The sequence below is a fragment of the Ovis canadensis genome, chromosome 1 (genome assembly GCF_042477335.2).
Source record: "Ovis canadensis isolate MfBH-ARS-UI-01 breed Bighorn chromosome 1, ARS-UI_OviCan_v2, whole genome shotgun sequence".
Lineage (NCBI taxonomy): Eukaryota > Metazoa > Chordata > Mammalia > Artiodactyla > Bovidae > Ovis > Ovis canadensis.
The window spans coordinates 43074485-43095589 of NC_091245.1; the positions used below are offsets into that span (position 1 = coordinate 43074485).

Sequence of the window (21105 nt, forward strand, 5' to 3'; positions counted from 1 at the left end):
TGAAGGCATCAATCATGTTACTTAGAGAGCTAAAATAAATCCCAATGAATAGTGTGACAACACTGTGTAGTTTAATATCTTCAAATATACTGCCAACAATTCAGAAATCAAACAGAGAGAGAACCATCAGGATAAATTATTATATTTGTGAGGTGAACATAAAGACTTTTCTACAGGAAAAGAAAAGCTGTTTTATTCTAACAATGCAAAAACACCTTCAGAAAATAGCCATCTTTTGGAGGAAGTATTAATACAAAACTTTGAGTCCTCGAGTCTTAGAAATGAGTTAGTAATTCAGAGTGAATTGTAAGAGCTTACTTTTTCTCTCTTCTGCTATGTCATAGTATTACAGAAATCTTTGCTTTTCACAACTGCTTTGATTCACAGCATGTTGACCTGGGTTTCCTCTCTTTCCTCTCACGTGTTGTGACATGCCAGATGTATTGTGAAGATTACTGGAGAAATGGTGTTGTCTTTTCCTGCCGGGATCACCAGACACTTTGCCAACAATCCATCGCCAGCTGCTCTGACTTTTCGGGTGATAAATTTCAGCAGGTTAGAACACGTCCTGCCAAATCCCCAACTTCTCTGCTGGTAAATATATTTTCCACAAATTTTTTAAAGATGTAGGTGTCTTATCATGTTATTCTTAGATGAGAGATGTACCTTAGCAAAAGGGAAACACTGTAGAGAAATTATTGTTACTCAGATATATTTATAGATTGAATCCCAGAGCTCTGTATGTATCTGTGTGTGTATTATATATGTATACACATATGTATATGTATACATATATATTTTTTTAATGATCAACTATCTCAAGTGGCTAAAGAGACATTTAGAATAATAAAATTTATTCATTGTCTATTTTACTTATCACTGGTAGACAGTGGATGAGGATGATGGGAAATGAGCATAATAAAAGGAATAAAATCCATTTATTGTATTGGCATCTTTTAAAAATCAAATGATATCTGAACTGTAAGCTACTCTTCATATAAGCTTAAAAATCTCTTTGTGAGACATGTAATTTCATTACACTGTAAAGGTAATTATTTTGATGGAACGTTACCTGTGTGGCATCAAAGAAACTTTTCTAAATTTGTTTATATAAATACATTTCACATTCTTATTAAATATGAATGTGATGTTTTGTCATATATGTGCATATCCATGTTCACACAACACATACACACATACATACTATTAAAAGTGATCCACTATACATGTTTATTATTGGCAATGGATGAGACAAAAAGAAACATTCTTGGTAGTTTTTCCATCAACAAGTCCTGATATTTCATCTAAAATTCTATCTCTAAAATAGCCGCATTTTCCCTTTATCATGGCTTCTATCCAAATGATAACCATCATTTCCCTGGACAACAGCCAGTGCTTTCCTCTTCCTCTCTCTGCCTCCAATCTTGCCACACTCCTATACACAATAGCCAGCTCTTTGGATGTAAATCAGGTTGTCCTCCCTTATAACCTTCTGGAGGCCTCACATTACATTGCCTTCAAGGTCCTGATTCATCCACTCTTGCCTGTCTGTCTATCCTTATCTCCCACCATCCTCTTCGGAATCCTTCTAGCTGCAGCCATACCTGCCCATCTTGGGAATGGCTGAGTCCTTTCCCACATCAAAGTTTTGTACACTTGATTACTCTGCCTTCGATAGGATTTCCACTCTTTTCCACCAGACTTTTTTGTACATTTGTTTACTCTGCCTTCAATAAGATTTCTACTCTTCTCTACCAGACTCCTACTCGTCTTTCAGATCTCAGCTCCACTCAGCCTTGCCTGACCATCCCACTCTCCTCCCTACTCCCAAACTAAATCATGTAACCTTGTTATTCTCTCTCAAGATTCCTATTCTTTCCATTGTCACACTTACTAAAACCAGTAATTATAAATCTGCTTGCTTTCTTCATTCATCCACCTTCCCTACTAGACCATAAAACACATGAGGGAATAGAACACATCTGTTGGATCACCACCATATCCTCAGTACCTTCCACTATGCCCAATAAGAACTTGAATAGTACTTGTTGAATGAATGAACAATTCAACTATAATTTAAAGGGATTTATCAAGCTGGATATTTATGAAGAAATAGCTAAAGGTCATTTGGAATTTGAGGGCCAATACAGTCACTCTCTTTCTTGACTGCATGAGACTTTTTCACTGCAGTGATGAAAAGATAGTCACAGGTCTTTCAGATGATGACTAAAATCACCCCCTTCTCATTAGTCTTTATGATGGTTTAACTGGTAAACCTGATTCCAGGCTTAAAAATATAAATGAAATGCTCACCTATGAAGTGAAAGATAAACATGAAATGGCCAAGATTGGAAATGAACAACTTTTTATTTCAACTTTTTATTTCTGTTTTCCTCTGTGGTTTTGATGTGCACGTTGAGCCAGTTAATTTTATTTTTCTAGGTTCCTCCATCTGCAATTAGGAATTGTGTGCCACTATTTTACCAGTTTGTTTGTAAATATCACTGGTGGGATAGTCATAGTTTTTGCTGCATTTTTAGGCAGATATGTTACCAAGTTCTTAGGTATATATATATATATAATTATATAATTATATATATACATATATATATCAGAGTTTTATATTTATATTAATACTTCAGTATTATGAATTGAATTAAATATCAGCCTGAGAATATTCCTGTTTGACAAAACATTATATAGACCCTTAAATTGTTTTCTAAACAAAACGAAAGCTCTCATTAATTTGGACTTTATTGAATGTATTTGATGGTTGTGTTAGGGCTGGGATTGCCTGCGTGTGTGCTCAGTCATGTTCTACTCTTTGAGACCCCACAGATTGTAGTCCATCAGACGCCTCTGTCCGTGGGATTCTCCAGGCAAGAATACGGGATTGGGTTGCCATTTCCTCCTCCAGGGAATCTTCCACACCCAGGGATCAAACCTGTATTTCCTGCATCTCCTGCATTGCAGGCAGACTCTTAACAGCTGAATCACTGGGGAAGCCCAGGGCTATGACTGGTGACCCATTAGTCCTACAGCCTGTTTGGTGTTTGTTATACAATGAAGCTCCACCACCACTACTACCACACCTACTTTTTAAAAGGCAATGGGACCCAACATTATTCTCAAACACAGCTCAAGACTCCTTTCATCTGTCATCTTAATCCTCTCTATTATCTTTACTGAAAGACATTTATGCTACCAGCTTTGTCCCTGGAGACATTTGGGTTTGCAATCCCTATGACAGGGACCAAACTGAAATTTACTTCTACTTCTCCCTTATGAAAGGGTTTGTTTACCAAGAATGTTTAGGAACAACCATTAAACCAATTACAAATCTAAAGAATTCTCAAGTCTTCTTGAGCATTCAAGAATTGCATCTTTGTATAAGCTTTGGATTGCCAAATCTTTCTTAAGTATTTATTAAAGCAAGTTTTCCTGAGGAATTATCATAGACATATGACTCAGCTTATTGTGTTGTTAAATATATAATTGAGATTTTTCAGTTATTCTGATTTGCTTAGCACAACTTAATAAAATGTTGTTGTTCAGTCACTAAGTTGTATCTGACTCTGCAATCCTGTGGCCTGCAGCATGCCAGGCTTCCCTGTCCTTCACTATCTCCCAGGGTTTGCTCAAACTCATGTCCATTGAGTCAGTGATGCCATCCAACCATTTCATCCTCTGAAACCCCCTTCTTCTCTTGCCCTCAATCTTTCTCAGCATTAGGGTCTTTTCCAATGACTTGGCTCTTCACATTAGGTGGCCAGAGTGTTGGAGCTTCAGCTTTAGCATCAATCCTTCCAATGAATATTCAGGGTTGATTTCCTTTAGGATTGACTGTTAGATCTCTTTGCTGCCCACCAGGCTCTCAAGAGTCTTCTCCAGCACCACAGATCAAAAGCATCAATTTTTCAGTGCTCAGCCTTCTGTTAGGTTCAACTCTCAAATCTGTACATGACTACTGGAAAAACCATAGCTTATTAACATTAATAAAATAAAATGTTGCTGGATATTAATTCCATATCTGTTTTGGTATAGTGCAGTAAAACTGACCTGGGCTGTAATCCTGACCCTGTTACTTATTTAGCAATTCAACCTTAAGTAAATTACTTAATTTTGGTGAACTTCTATTATTCTCGTCTCCTGCCTCCTTGTATAGCTATTCCTCAAGAAGCTCTGGGTAACTTGAATGTTTTAGATAATAACAGTTTATACAGCCTTTATTAGCATCCTTAGCTTGACTTGGCCAGGGGCAAAGACAAGGGGCCAAGAGTCTTTTCCATCCACTTTTTACCTGTCCAGAGTAATAGGACTTTACTTTGTCCTCAACAACCTATATCAGGCACAACAGAACCATAGGGGTCTTGCTGATACTTGGGCCCTACAACCACTCTGGACCAGGATCACTTTTAAGACTTGATTATATTTGGCTTCTGGAGGCTGAATCATAGAAATTGACAATTCGTCTTTATCACACCCTTCTTCCTGGTAGCTCAGAGGGTAAAGCATCTGCCTGCAATGCAGAAGACCTGGGTTCGATTCCTGAGTCCCCTGGAGAAGGAAATGGCAACCCACTCCAGTACTCTTGCCTGGAAATTACCATGGACAGAGAAGCCTGGTAGACTATAGTCCTTGGGATTGCAAAGAGTCTGAGTGACTCTTTTTCCCTCTAATTTTCTCTTTTTATAACATCCATTTGTCTTTAGAAAAGAAGATCCTTCTTTCTTTGCATGGTAGATATTAGTGAAATAGTTTATAGCATAGATAACAGAGTGCCTAGCACATAATAGATACTCAAAAAATTCTAGCTACTGTTATCTTATTCTACAGGATATTCTGAAAGTGAAATGTCAGTAAGTTACTTAGACATGTGGGCCCTCAATTTCCTCATTATGCAGGAAGTGAGCAAATGCTTTTCACAGTCTTGCCTGATTCTTTTGCCATTGAGGCAAGCATTTTCAAGAAACATCAGGGGAAGCTATCAACTCCCTTAGGGATTCAAAACTCGTTTAATTCACCAAGACTGCACTCTCTAGTGTAACTGCCATGGTTATTATCACTTAAATTCCAGGATCATTTTGTAAGTGAGGTGACTTTGTATGATTTAGACGCTCTTAGATGAACTACTGTGAATATTAAAAATGGAGCATGATAATTTTAGTAACACACTTTTCTCCTCAGTTGGAGACAAAGAACATGTTTACTTAGAGCCAAATATTTAAATCAGTAATTTCTGAGAACCTACTGTTGAAGTAAATTCAAAAGAAAATCAATGTATATGACTCCTTGACTGCATTAACTGACTAATTTAGAGGAAATAGTGGTGACGTATTAGAGCTATTAAATTTGAGTTAATAAATAATTCACTCTTTGAAGCAACCAGTTATCATTATGATTGGTTAATATCACTGGGTACTCATTGGATTTACAGCAATACAATAATGCCTCACTGTGGGTATTTATGGGCTTCCCTGGTAGCTTAGATAGATGGTGAAGAATCCGCCTGCATGCAGGAGACCTGGGTTTGACCCCTGGAATCCCTGGAGAAGGAAATGGCAACCCACTCCAGTATTCTTTCCTGGAGAATTCCTGAGGAGCCTGGTGAGCTACAGTCCATGGGTTGCAAAGAGTCACACACAACTAAGTGACTAACACTTTCACTTTCACTTTCATGGGTACTTATTAACATAATACCATTCAGAGCGGCAACTCTACTATTGTTAATAATATACTCAGTATAAATTCTCAAAGATTGAGCTAGAAATCAGGTGATAATTTGCTAAGATGCTTTTTTTGTCTTTTGTGTTTTTCACAAGATGCTACTCAATCAGTTTTTCTTCCCAATTAAATAGCGATAATACCCAAAATGATGCCAATGCCAAGGAATTCTGGGTAAACATGCCAAATTTGATGACTCACCTAAAGAAAGTGTCGGAACAAAAGCCCCAGGCTACGTATTATAATGTGGACATGCTCAAATATCAGGTAAGACTGTTTATATGGTCAGGGTGCCTCTTTCATATTACAAATGTATATTTTGTCAACTTTAAAAAAATGTACAATGTGAGAGTTGTGAGTCAAGTTTTATTTGGGGCAAAATTAGAACTATAGCCTTGGAGGCAACATTTCAGATAACTCTGAGAAATTGTAACAAAGAAGTAGGAGGGAAGTCAGTATATATTTGATTTTGGTGAAGGGAAAGTACATGCAATTAAGCACATATTTTTTGGCAGGTTTCTGCTAGTCTTATGAAGGTTACTGCTACTCATGAGGAGCAGATATTGCTGTAGCCATGCATTCCGGGAAACAAACTCACTCAGAAGGACAGTGCAGATAGTGGAGTGCAGTTTATTACACCGGTGGGCCCAAGGCAGAGTCTCCTCTTAGCCAAGGACCCCCACCAGCATTTGTGAAAATTTTTTATACCCCATGTGTATGTGTCTGAACCCACCACTCCAAATTCCTTGAGACTTACATAAACCAAGGAAAATACAATCCCAATAACCCCATCATTCACATGCTATGTGCTCATGTGCTCAAACAATTAGCCAATAATCAATAAACCCGAGGTTACACTCCGATTGATACAGAAAAATTTATGGCCTGTCTGGAGGAAGGGGTGATTAGCGTATGTTTTCTCTTAGGTGATGAGTAACCTAGATACGATCTTCAAGGTTCCCGTCTGGAGGGGGTCTTATCCTTCTGTTGTTGTTTTCATAGGCACTAAACACAGAGTTCAGAGTTCATTAGAAAGGTAGCCGAGCATGATCAGCATGAACAGGCCTAAGATGGAGTCCAGGCCCTATGAATTCCTTCTTCAATATCACCATGAAGGATTTTAGTGCTTTTCTAGATATGAGGAGAACTAGGCTCATAAAATCAGCTCTGAAAAATATCTAACTTTCAGAAGACCTGTTCTGCTGGTTTTCCCCAGACCACTAAGTACCTCATTTCTGCTTTCCACCCTAAACTTCTTTCAGGGGCTGTTGAAAATCAGCAGTTATAGCAGCACATGATTTAATCCTTGTAGAGGTAGAAGGCAAGTGCCAATTTGTAGTTGACAATTCTAGCACTATTAACATTAAATAAAAGTAAAGTAACATTTCTTTAACTATTACTTAAAGCTATAATCTATAAGAATATAGAGATCATAAAAGGCTGTGTAGAAGCTATTTAGAATATTCATACATTATTTGAAACTTAAAAGTAAAAAAAATTTATTCAAATTTAGGGAAACACACCACAGAAATGAATTTGCAGAAAACTATGTCAATTAAGATTCCAAATATTGACAAAATAGTTTACTGTAATTTTGTTAAGGGGGCTTCCTAGGTGGCAGAATGGTAAAGTATCTCCCTGCAGTGCATGAGACATGGGTTCAATCCTTGATTCAGAAAGCTCCCCGTCTACCCACTCCAGTATTCTTGCCTGGAAAATTCCATGGGCAGAGGAGCCTGGTAGGCTACAATCCATTGGGGTCACAAAGAATCAGACACAACAGTTTCTAAACAAAATTTTGTTAAGAACATTACTGTACTAAAATCTGTTATTTTAAACAACTAAATGTAAGTAAGCTGGATTTTTAAAAATAAGGTGATAGTCCTACAAAATAAATTCTAATGAAACTTACCTTAAGAAATAATTTAAGGTTAACATTAACAAATTGAAAGATAAAAACCACATGATTATCTCAATAGATGCAGAGAAAGCCTTTGACAAAATTCAGCATCCATTTATGATAAAAACTCTCTGGAAAGCAGGCATAGAAGGAATATACCTCAACATAATAAAAGACATATATGATAAACCTACAGCAAACATTACCCTCAATGGTGAAAAATTGAAAGCATTTCCCCTAAAGTCAGGAACAAAACAAGGGTACCTGTTCTCACCACTACTATTCAACATAGTTTTGGAAATTTTAGCCACAGCAATCAGAGAAGAAAAAGAAATGAAAGAAATCCAGATTGGAAAAGAAGTAAAACTCTCACTGTTAGCAGATGACATGATCCTCTACACAGAAAACCCTAAAGACACCAGCAGAAAATTACTAGAGCTAATCAATGAATATAGGAAAGTTGCAGGATATAAAATTAACACACAAAAATTCCTTGCATTCCTATACACTAATGGTGAGAAAACAGAAAGAGAAATTAAGGAAACAATTCCATTCACCATTGTAACAAAAAGAATAAAATACTTAGGAATAAATCTACCCAAAGAAACAAAAGACCTATCTATAGAAAACTATAAAACACTGTTGAAAGAAATCAAAGATGACACAAATAGATGGAGAAATATACCATGCTCATGGATCAGAAGAATCAATATAGTGAAAATCAGTATACTACCCAAAGCAATCTACAGATTCGATACAACCGCTATCAAGATACCAAAGGTATTTTTTCACAGAACTAGAACAAATAATTTCATTAATTTGTATGGAAATACAAAAAACCTCAAATAGCCAAAGCAATCTTGAGAAAGAAGAATGGAACTGGAGGAATCAATCTGCCTGACTTCAGGCTCTACTACAAAGCCACAGTCATCAAGACAGTATGGTACTGGCACAAAGACAGAAATATAGATCAATGGAACAAAATAGAAAACCCAGAGATAAATCCATGCACTTATGGACACCTTATCTTTGGCAAAGGAGGCAAGAATATACAACGGATTAAAGACAATCTCTTTAAGAAGTGGTGCTGGGAAAACTGGTCAATCACCTGTAAAAGAATGAGACTAGAATACTTTCTAACACCATTAACAAAAATAAACTCAATAAACTCAAAATGGATTAAAGATCTACATGTAATACCAGAAACTATAAAACTCCCAGAGAAAAACATAGCCAAAACACTCTCTGATATAAATCACAGCAGGATCCTCTATGACCCACCTCCCAGAATACTGGAGATAAAAGCAAAAATAAACAAATGGGACCTAATTAAACTTAAAAGCTTTTGCACAACAAAGGAAACTTTAAGCAAGGTGAAAAGACAGACTTCAGAATGGGAGAAAATAATAGGAAATGAAGCAACTGACAAAGAATTAATCTCAAAAATATACAAGCAGTTCATGTAGCTCAATACCAGAAAAATAAATGACCCAAACAAAAAATGGGCCAAAGAACTAAATAGACATTTCTCCAAAGACATACAGGTGGCTAACAAACACATGAAAAGATGCTCAACATCACTCATTATCAGAGAAATGCAAATCAAAACCACAATTAGGTACCATCTCATGCTGGTCAGAATGACTGCTATCAAAAAGTGTACAAACAATAAATGCTGGAGAAGGTGAGAAGAAAAGGGAACCCTCTTACACTGTTGGTGGGAATGCAAATTAGTACAGCCACTATGAAGAACAGTGTGGAGATTCCTTTAAAAACTGGAAATAGAACTCCCATACAACCCAGCAATCCCATTCCTGGGCATACACACCGAGGAAACCAGAATTGAAAGAGATACATTTACCCCAATATTCATCACAGCACTATTTATAATAGCCAGGACATGGGAGCAACCTAGATGTCCATCAGCAGATGAATGGATAAGAAAGCTGTGGTACATATACACAATGTAATATTACTCAGCTATTAAAAAGAACACATTTGAATCTAATGAGTTCTAATGAGGTGGATGAAACTGGAGCCTATTATACAGAGTGAAGTAAGTCAGAAAGAAAAACACCAATACAGGATACTAATGCATATATATGGAATTTAGAAAGATGGTAACAATGACCCTATATGGGAGACAGCGAAAGAGACACAGATATAAAGTATAGACTTTTGGACTCTGCAGGAGAAGGCTAGGGTGGGATGATTTGAGAGAATAGCATTGAAACATGTATATTACATATGTGAAATAGATCACCAGTCCAAGTTCGATGCATGAAACAGGGCACTCAAAGCTGGTACACTGGGACAACCCTGAGAGATGGGATGGGAGGGAGGTGGAGGGGGTGGTTCAGGATGGGGGACAATTGTACACCCATGGCTGATTCATGTCAGTGTAAGGCAAAAACCACTACTATACTGTAAAGTAATTAGCCTCCAATTAAAATAAATTAATTAATTTTTAAAAAAGAAATAGTTTAAAGTTAAAAGAATGTTTGGTACAGCACATTACAGGATATGAGAACTTTCTTTCTGTGTTTAGGATTGCCCTTTACCCAAGATTATTACTGATCTAATAATCCTGTTTCAAAACAGGATTCTACAGAGCCTAAGTATCCCACTGATTCCCAGCCACTTGATCTCCTAGGTTATTTTTTGAGCATTGCAATTTTTGTGATTAAATATGCTCAAATTATTTTGCTTAAGATGAGGAAACTAAATTATTACTTTTGAAAGTTGCACTTTTTAATAGAAATCAGTACATCCCAAACATGAGTACACTTTAAAACCACCAGGGGAGTTAAAAAAAATGCTGATTCTGAGCTGGTCTTAAGTATAGATACAGACAGATACCTATATTAAAATTTATTTATAGATAAATAGAGATGGAGATAGGGAAGAAGAGAGGGTTAGAGATAGTGATGACAGGGACAGAGACATCTTCTGAGCCCTGACACTCTCAGAGATTTTTTTAAATTAGTTCAGGATGTGACCAGTTCAGGCACTCAGTTGTGTCTGATTCTTTGCGACCTGATGAACCGCAGCATGCCAGGCCTCCCTGTCCATCACCAACTCCTGGAGTTTACTCAAACCCATGTCCATCGATTCGGTGATGCCATCAAACCATCTCATCCTCTGTCGTCCCCGTCTCCTCCTGCCCTCAATCTTTCCCAGCATCAGGGTATTTTCAAATGAGTCAGCCCTTCACATCGGGTGGCCAAAGTATCGGAGTTTCAGCTTCAACATCATCTGGGTGTTCCTTCCATGAACACCCAGAACTGATCTTCAGGATCAACTGGTTGGGTCTCCTTGCAGTCCAAAGGACTCTCACAAGTCTTCTCCAACACCACAGTTCAAAAGCACCAATTCCTTGGCTCTCAGCTTTCTTTATAGTCCAACTCTCACATCCATACATGACCACTGGAAAAACCATAGCCTTGACTAGATGGACCTTTGTTGACAAAGTAGTGTCTCTGCTTTTTAATATGCTGTCTAGGTTGGTCATAACTTTTCTTCCAGGGAGTAAGCATCTTTTAATTTCATGGCTGCAGTCACCACCTGCACTGATTTTGGAGCACCAAAAAATAAAGTCAGCTACAGTGTCCCCATCTATTTGTCATGAAGTGATGGGACCAGATGCCATGAGCTTAGTTTTCTGAATGTTGAGCTTTAAGCCAACCTTTTCTCTCTCCTCTTTCACTTTCATCAAGAGGCTTTTTAGTTATTCTTCACTTTCTTCCATAAGGGTGGTGTCATCTGCATATCTGAGGTTATTGATATTTCTCCCAGCAATCTTGATTCCAGGTTGTGCTTCATCCAGCCCAGCATTTCTCATGTACTCTGCATATAAGTTAAATAAGCAGGGTGACAATATACAGCCTTGACGTATTCCTTTCCCGATTTGGAACCAGTCTGTTGTTCCATGTCCAGTTTTAACTGTTGCTTCCTGACCTGCATACAGGTTTCTCAAGAAGCAGATCAGGTGGTCTGGTATTCCCATCTCTCTCAGAATTTTCCATGGTTTATTGTGATCCACATAGTCAAAGGCTTTGGCATAGTCAATAAAGCAGAAATAGATGTTTTTCTGGAACTCTCTTGCTTTTTTGATGATCCAGCAGACGTTGGCAATTTGATCTCTGGTTCCTCTGCCTTTTCTAAAACCAGCTTGAATATCTGGAAGTTCACGGTTCACATATGGCTGAAGCCTGGCTTGGTATCTTTAGAGCATTACTTGACTAGCATGTGAGATGAGTGCAATTGTGTGGTAGTCTGAGCATTCTTTGGCATTGCCTTTCTTTGGGATTGGAATGAAAACTGACTTTTTCCAGTCCTATGGCCACTGCTGAGTTTTCCAAATTTGCTGGCATATTGAGTGCAGCACTTTGACAGCATCATCTTTCAAGATTTGAAATAGCTCAACTGGAATTCCATTACCTCCACTAGCTTTGTTCATAGTGATGCTTCCTAAGGCCCACTTGACTTCACATTCCAGAATGTCTGGCTCTAGGTGAGTGATCACACCATCGTGATTATCTGGGTTGTGAAGATCTCTTTTGTATAGTTCTTCTGTGTATTCTTGCCACCTCTTCTTAGTATTTTCTGCTTCTGTTAGGTCCATACCATTTCTGTCCTTTATCGAGCCCATCTTTGCATGAAATGTTCCCTGGGTGTCTCTAATTTTCTTGAAGAGATCTCCAGTCTTTCCCATTCTTTTGTTTTCCTCTATTTCTTTGCATTGATCACTGAGGAAGGCTTTCTTCTCTCTCCTTGCTATTCTTTGGAACTCTGCATTCAAATGGGTATATCTTTCCTTTTCTCCTTTGCTTTTTGCTTCTCTTCTTTTCACAGATTTTGGAAGGCCTCCACAGACAGCCATTTTGCTTTTTTGCATTTCTTTTTCTTGGGGATGGTCTCGATCCCTGTCTCCTGTACACGAACCTCCATCCATAGTTCATCAGGCACTCTGTCTATCAGATCTAGTCCTTTAAATCTATTTCTCACTTCCACTGTATAGTCATAAGGGATTTGATTTAGGTCATACCTGAATGGTCTAGTGGTTTTCCCCACTTTCTTCAATTTAAGTATGAATTTGGCAATGAGTTCATGATCTGAGCCACAGTCAGCTCCCGGTCTTGTTTTTGCTGACTGTATAGAGTTTCTCCATCTTTGGCTGCAAAGAATATAATCAATCTGATTTTGGTGTTGACCATCTGGTGATGTCCATGTGTAGAGTCTTCTCTTGTGTTGTTGGAAGAGGCTGTTTGCTATGACCAGTGCGTTCTCTTGGCAAAAGTCTATTAGCCTTTGCTCTGCTTCATTCTGTACTCCAAGGCCAAATTTGCCTGTTACTCCAGGTATTTCTTGACTTCCTTTTTGCATTCCAGTCCCCTATAAGAAAAAAAAAAAGTCTTTTTTGGGTGTTAGTTCTAAAAGGTCTTATAGGTCTTCATAGAACAGTTCAATTTCAGCTTTGTCAGCAGAACTGGTCGGAGCATAGACTTGGATTACATTGATATTGAATGGTTTGCCTTAGAAACGAACAGAGATCATTCTGTCATTTTTGAGACTGCATCCAAGTACTGCATTTCGGACTCTTCTGTTGACTATTATGGCTACTCCATTTCTTCTGAAGGATTCTTGCCCACAGTAGTAGATATAATGGTCATCTGAGTTAAATTCACCCATTCCAGTCCGTTTTAGCTTGCTGATTCCTAGAATGTTGATGTTCAGTCTTGCCATCTCCTGTTTGACCACTTCCAATTTGCCTTGATTCATGGACTCAACATTCCAGGTTCCTATGCAATATTGCTCTTACAGCATCAGACCTTGCTTCTATCACCAGTCACATCCACAAGTGGGTGTTGTTTTAGCTTTGGCTCCATCTTTCATTCTTTCTGGAGTAATTTCTCCAATGATCTCCAGTAGCATATCGGCCACCTACCAACCCAGGGAGTTCATCTTTCAGTGTCCTTTCTTTTTGCCTTTTCATACTGTTCATGGCATTCTCAAGGCAAGAATACTGAAGTGTTTTGCCATTTTCTTCTCCAGTGGATGACATTCTGTCAGACCTCTCCACCATGACCTGTCTGTCTTGGGTGGCTCCACACGGCATGGCTTAGTTTCATTGAGTTAGACAAGGATGTGACCCAAGGTGTACATATTTTTACAAGACCTCCGAGTGATTATAATGCACCCCATAGGCTGAAAATGCACCCAGTGGGCTCACATGTTGTAAGGAAACCATTGAACATGAAGTGTCTATGTGCTGGTACATTGCCCAAAAATACAAATGGGTGTAACATTTTTCTAGTAAGAATAGTATTGTCTAAGCTTTAAACATCATTATGACAAAGCCTAGAAGGTAGACAGAATTCACCTATTGCAATATGAATGTGATGTAAAGTATTAATATGTAGGCAGGAGCCTGAATTCTGGAATTAAGTCAGCTTCCCTACTGTCCACTGACCTTGGACACTTAATCTCCCTGAGCCTCAGTTTCCTCATCTGCAAATAAGGATAAAAATGATTCTCAGCTAGGTATTTTTTAAGCTGTGGAGAACTAACAGCTTAACATATTTCAGAAGTAGCCCTAAGTCTGCCATTTTGCTTTAAATGAGAAATCCCTTTTGTTGTGGTTTAGTTGTAATGTTGTTATTGTTTCTCAACAGTGCAGGGGGTTAGGTGGGAGGCATTATTAGCACTTTGTGGAATCACTCTCAAATCAAAGCAAGTTTACTTTCTGGCAACCAGTAGCACCCGCCCCCAGTAACTGAGCCAATCACATGTCCATAAAGCCCCTCATTGGGCAGAGGAACTACTATGAAGTTGAGAACTCCTGCCGAGGGGAAGAGTGTAGAAATGGCAAGGGAGAGCGAGTCTGCTCTTCTTTTGAGCTCTTAAATAACAGACTTCTAAATAAGAGTTCATTTGCAGAGGACTGGGCTGCTAAAAATAAAGTGTAGAAACTTTATTATGAGGTTTATTATAGAGATTATTGTAAAGTTTTAAAACTTTTATTATAATGACCATCTAACTAAAATTATGTCATCAAAAGCCATGTCTTTCATTTTATAAAAGGATCCGTGTCTGGTTTTGTTTCCAAATCAACCATAACCGCTCTGTAAGTGCAGCCTGTCTTCAGGACCTTTCCCCATGGTGTCCATATGTACAGGCATTGCTAAGCCAATAAAAAGCTGTTTATAGTCTTCAAAATCATCAGAACTCATACTCCATGAATAAAACTTCAAGACTACAGACATCACCCACGCAACCCCTGCGGTGCTCATATACTTGTAAAAGGTAGAAATAATAACCTTGTAAAATTTTCACTGTGGATCCAAAATTCAAGTTGGTATTATTGTTTTATAACTTTTTGCTGATTCTTCAAATCTGACTCTTCCTTAGTCAAATTCACAGTTGTTTCTAACTAGAATTGACAGTAGACTGTAGAATGCAGTACTGCCAGTTAGAAGATCTGGGTTTAAGTCCTTAAAATGGCAAATCCAACAAGAGTAATCATAACTTGCTTTGTCTAACTCACTATTTGTGAAGAGCAAATATGATAAGAATATTAATAGGTTACATGTATTAAAATGTTAATTCCTTATTATATATTAAGCAGTATGCTGAGTGTTTCATATAAAACACCTTCTTCAATCATCCTAACATCTCTAGGTATAAGTATTATTCTCATTCCCAGGACTTATCTAGTAGTTCAGTGATTAAGACTCGAGCCTTCCAGTGAAGGGAGCATGAGTTTGATCCCTGGTGAAGGTACTCAAGGGCTTCCCAGAAAGCACTAGTGGTGAAGAACCAGCCTGCCAGTGCAGGAGATGTAAGAGATGTGGGTTTGATCCCTGGGTGGGAAGATCCCCTGGAGGAGGGCCTGGCAACCCACTCCAGTATTCTTGCCTGGGGAATCCCATGGACACAGGAAACTAGTGGGCTAGAGTCCATAGGGTTGCACAGAGTCAGACACAACTGAAGCAACTTAGCATGCACACATGAGGGTACTAAGATCCTACATACCACATGGTGTGGCCAAAAAATTAAAAAGTAAATATTTTAAAAAGTTATTATCATTCTCATTTGGCAGATGAGGAAATAACAGAGGCACAGAGAGGTTTTTAATGACTGGTCCAAGATCACTCAGCTTGGAAGTGACAAGCAGAACTCATACTGAGATATATCTGAAAAACCCAAAACACTAATTTGAAAAGATACATGCACCCCAGTGTTCATAGCAGCATTATCTACAATTTGCCAAGGTACAGAAGCAGCCTGTTTCTATCAACACGTGAATGGATAAAGAAGATGTGGGATATATGTATATCTATATGTATACAATAGAATACTATTCAGCCATAAAAAGAATGAAATTTCACTATTTGCAGCAACATGAATGGGTTTGGAGGACATTATTGGAGAAGGAAATGGCAACCCACTCCAGTGTTCTTGCCTGGAGAATCCCAGGGATGGGGGAGCCTGGTGGGCTGCCATCTATGGGGTCACACAGAGTCGGACATGACTGAAGTGACTTAGCAGCAGCAGCAGCATTCTAAGTGAAATAAGTCAGACAGAGAAGGACAAATACTGTATCACTTATATGTGGAATCTTAAAAATACAATCAACTAGTGAATATAACAAAAAAGAAGTAGACTCACAGATATAGAGAAAAAGCCAGTGGTCACCAGTGGAAGGGCATTGGTAGGATTTTCAGAGGTACAAACTGTTATGTATAAAGTAAGGTACAAGGATATATTATACAACATAGAGAATATAGCCAATACTTTCTAGTAACTATAACTGGAGTATAACTTTTTAAAACTGTGAATCACTATGTTATGCACCTGTAACTTATATAATATTGTACAGCAACTGCACTTCAACTTTAAAAAGAAAGAACTCACAGGACTATCTGCCTTCTTGGCCTCAGCTCCTAAGCACTGTGATACCATCTGCCTAACTGACATAAAATGAATTGTAAACTCTAAAGTGCTATGAAGATTTTAATCATTGATTTTATGTTTTTAATCTGTAACTGTTTACCCGAAGCATCCAAATCTCACTTACCCATCATGGTGACATTTCTTTTTACTGACTGCTCATTTGTGAGCAGCACAAGGATCTTTTGATATCTATGAATATTCTCATAGGACATAATCATAGCTTCTGGCTTTGTTTCAGATTAATAGTCAAGCCTTAAATGTTCTCTTTTCTGTCTTTGGCAAGGTGTCAGCCCAGGGCATTCAGTCCACGCCTCTGAACTTGGCAGTGAACTGGCGATGTGAACCAGCAAGCACCGACCTGCGCATAGATTACAAGTACAATACAGATGCAATGGCAACAGCCGTGGCCCTCAACAACGTGCAGTTCTTGGTCCCCGTGGATGGAGGGGTAACCAAGCTCCAGGCGGTGCTTCCACCAGCAGTCTGGTAAGGAGCCACTAGCCCGCTTCCTCTTCACCAAAGGGCTCCTTCTGGCAAAGGCTTAACAGACATTTTAACATTTGTGTTTCCTATAGGAAGAGATCACAGTAGGCCTGGGTGTCAGGGTTCAGGGCAGAAAACAGAAACTGCTATAGCTATTTCAAGCAGAAAATGATTTAACACAGGGATTTCGTTCATGCACAAAAAGAACAAGGTTTAGGCTGGATCTCCAAGAATATTTCCCAGAACACTGCAGAACTGACCCACCAGGGGAGTTGCTACCTCTGCTGCAACCAGGAAGGAGAGAAATTAGAAGGCTGTCAGTGGAGCCACTGAATTTGAGAATCCACCATCCTCATGAGAATCCAAGGATAAGAAAGCTCCTACTGGCACTGCCTAAACTGCTTCTCAGCAACTGCAAAACCGAGACTGGATTGGAGCACTGTTTAAGAAGATTCCCTACATCATCTCAGGCTGCTGACTAGCAGAAAGCAGCCCAAAAAGCCTCTGCCCCACTTCTTTCCTCCAAATCTTAATTAGTGCATGTGATTGGTGGACCTTAGTCTGTATCTAGGACCCTAATTACAAGGGAGTCTGAGTTTCATTTTGCAGTCTCTGTATTATTAAAAGGTACACTAGAGAAGGTATGGGAACAGAAACAGAATAGACACCGAGTATCAATAATTGATATAAATAGAGCCTACTCTCCTAAGGAAAAATACTACAGTGAGTCCATGTGATTGTTAGAAGCAAAAAGTAGAACATTAAAAAAAAAAGAATGTCAACCATATAACAGCTTCAATTTAAATTACCTGAATTAACTGATCAACTAACACTTCCCTTCTATTTTCTCAGTAGATGTGTTAAATTTTTAACTGCACTGCCCTCTAAATGTTTAACTCTCTGACGGTGTTGTGACAGTAAAGAAAGAGAAAGCAGAGGATTTATGGATAGATGGATGGATAAATGAAAGGATGGATGGATGGAAGGGTGGATAGATGAAAGGAGGGAGGGGAAGAGGAGGGATGATGGATGGATAGATAGATAATGCTGAAATTGTAGCTAAAATTTTTAAGATCATTTTTATTAATTAACACTTTGGAAAAATATGACATCCATTAAACAAAAACCCTTACATATGTAGAAGTCTTTTACCTATTTTATTTTTAGGAATGCTGACCAACAAAGAATATTGTGGAAGATTCCTGATATTTCTCAAAAGTCAGAAAATGGAGGTAACGCAATCACAGGCTTATTTTATTTAATACATAAAGCTGAAATAACTGTCAGATATTAAAAACCTGTTAATCAAAATACCCTTAACACTAAAAGTAATCAAAGTATTTTGGTCAATTTTGTTATGTATTATTATTTTTACCGATAAGAGAAAATAGTTTTTCAATGAATCCTCTGTTACCTCTTTTCCTTCGAACACCCCACATCAAACAGACCATACATGAAGCAGAGACCTTCTAATGAAACATGTTTTCATTCTGTATCAGATCTCACACTCTGATAGTTTAGATATTTTTCACTTTCCTTGTATATTAATCATAAGCTGGAAATACATTGCATTCCAAGTATCATGCTTCCAAATTTTGAAGTACCATTTGGCTGAATTACATTTTTATTGCTGTATTTAAAAAGTCATGAATAATATTTCATGACAAATATTATTCATCACTGTTTTGTCCCTGAAATATACATATACTATGTTCTAGGAAGATTGATTTTGCACTTTAACCTTGAATACAATTTCCAAAATTATATCCAGAATGTTGTGTTGACTGTTATCTTTTAAACTGTTATCAATAATACTCTTTTTGTAGGGGTAGGTTCTTTATTGGCAAGATTTCAGTTATCTGAAGGCCCAAGCAAACCTTCCCCATTGGTTGTGCAGTTTACAAGTGAAGGAAGCACTCTTTCTGGCTGTGACATTGAACTTGTTGGAGCAGGGTACAGATTTTCACTCATCAAGAAAAGGTTTGCTGCAGGTAAGTGGGTGTCTTGTGTGCTTATTTGCAAACAACAATATTGCCTTAGCTATTCTTCCTTAAGAAGAAATATGTTATGATTTTCTGATCATCTTCCTCCTCTTCTCCACTCCCAACCCCCATGTCCCATTGCAATCAGAAAGCAAACTAATTGTTGAATGAAGTAAAAATAGGACAATAAATTGGGGAAATCAGAAATTAGGACGGCCCTGCCTACTTATCATGGCTCTGGATAGTTCTTACATGTTACTGACCTATCATTCCCATTATATATGTATGCACACTGAGGTTAATGCTATAAATTCTACTTTGTTATATTGAGAAACAAGATAAATGCCGTTTTGCTACACTGACAAGCAAGATAAATGCTGTTTTGTCTCTTACCTGAAAATGCTTTTTCTGCAGCAGATCTTCATAGGTTTTAGACTCAGGCTTAGCTGAGATCTAAGAGTATCCATCTTTCATTTCAATAACAACTTTAAAAAGTCTAGGCCAAAGATCAGAACCAGTTACCTTGAGCTGAAATGTGGTCATGAGACCCCTTGGGGGGCACACGTGAGAGTTTATTGGTAGGGATTCCCCAATATTAAGGTGATTTGTTTGCCAAGGATTTGCTGGGATACATCCAGGGTTTTATGGTTGCAGTATTGATATAATTATTAATTAGCCCCCTTTCACTCTCAAAAATGGCCCACATTGAAAAGTAATTATATGATTACTCCTACTATAAGAAGTTGGATTCTCACATCCAGGAACAAATCTTCCAACCTATTCTGGGCAAAACCCAAATCCCTGCAAAGTGTTCATATATGGAAATGTGAAAAGGCAACCTGCTGGTCTAGAAAACTGAAAACTTTAAAACACTTTATGTGTTTTATGCTAATATTGTACCCCTTGAGTATGTAATATTTAGCTTCTAGAAGTAAGGCAGGAAGAATAAAATGTTACCTGCATAATAACTGCATTATGGAACTAGCAGATAACCTGTATATTGTTTTATTTTGCAGGAAAATACTTGGCAGATAACTAATAAAATCTTATGCAAGGATTTGGAGATTCATATAATGGAGAAATGTTGTATGAGAAACAGATTTTAATTTTGGTTTGATGAAAACAAACCAAAAATCTGCACTTGGGATATATCTGCTGGAAATGTCAATGACTTTCAGCAATGATTTCCCTGACCCGCTACCATGATGACCAGTCCTACAGTATTTACTTCTAGGTGTAATATTGTTAATGGTTTTAAAATGTAATTATTGTATTTGTAAATTGTACTCATTCCAGTAAGGCGGTTAGATACTTGAGTTTTAGCATTTTACCATTCCTGAAATGGATGTAATTTAAACTGTGGTATGTAAATTTAATAGTAGTACTGTTGAATGGCACAATGCTTACAGAGGTAGATTGCATTTTGTCAATATATAAAATTTAAATATAATATTGTTAGCTGTCATAAAGGGGGTGCCACGCACAAAGAAAATTAAGCAGAACCAGAAAAAAAAACTTCCTTTTCTTCAGTCCTTAGTATGTTTTACTTTAGTGCTAAATAAAAATTCTATCTTCATATGTTTAGTGGATTAAATTCAGAAACTATTTCAGAAAAAATAATCTAAACTTACAGCATATTCAAAAAAAAGCATTAATTGCCACTTTTTAAAAAGCTTTTTTTTCAAACTGCAAATTTCATAAAAATGCAAACTGTGTAAACAGGGCCTCTTATTTTTATAACTTGTGTAAAAAGGGAAAGCAATTCATATTTAAAGTTTAAGTATATGAAATTATAAACAAGAGTAAAGAAGATGTTGAAATCTTAATTACTCCCCTCCCTTCCACAGATTAGCAGATATGGGGACTACTGAATAATCAGACTAACACCAAAATTGTGGTTTTAAAATTTCAAGAATTTCCATGGTTAAACTGGTTAACAACTTTTGCACAATATCTCTAGACAGAGACCCTCCCATCCTAGAATGGAGAATTGTACCAAGCATCTTCCTCATTACCCACAGGAATCAAAACATTGACTCTAAAAAACCCAGAAAAGAAAAA

At 37.7% G+C, this 21105-nt stretch overlaps 1 protein-coding gene across 3 annotated transcripts in view; it reads left to right on the forward strand.

Annotated features, from left to right (window-relative positions):
• Positions 1-21105, forward strand: part of SGIP1 (SH3GL interacting endocytic adaptor 1) — a 230796-nt gene extending 209691 nt beyond the window's left edge. For all 3 annotated transcript variants that reach the window (XM_069563671.1, XM_069563583.1, XM_069563754.1), the window contains 6 exons: positions 439-594; positions 5859-5991; positions 16863-17065; positions 18230-18294; positions 18889-19053; positions 20061-21105. In XM_069563671.1, the coding sequence (XP_069419772.1) occupies positions 439-594; positions 5859-5991; positions 16863-17065; positions 18230-18294; positions 18889-19053; positions 20061-20083 (745 nt within the window). In that variant the 3' untranslated portion in view covers positions 20084-21105. The remainder of the gene's footprint in view (positions 1-438; positions 595-5858; positions 5992-16862; positions 17066-18229; positions 18295-18888; positions 19054-20060) is intronic.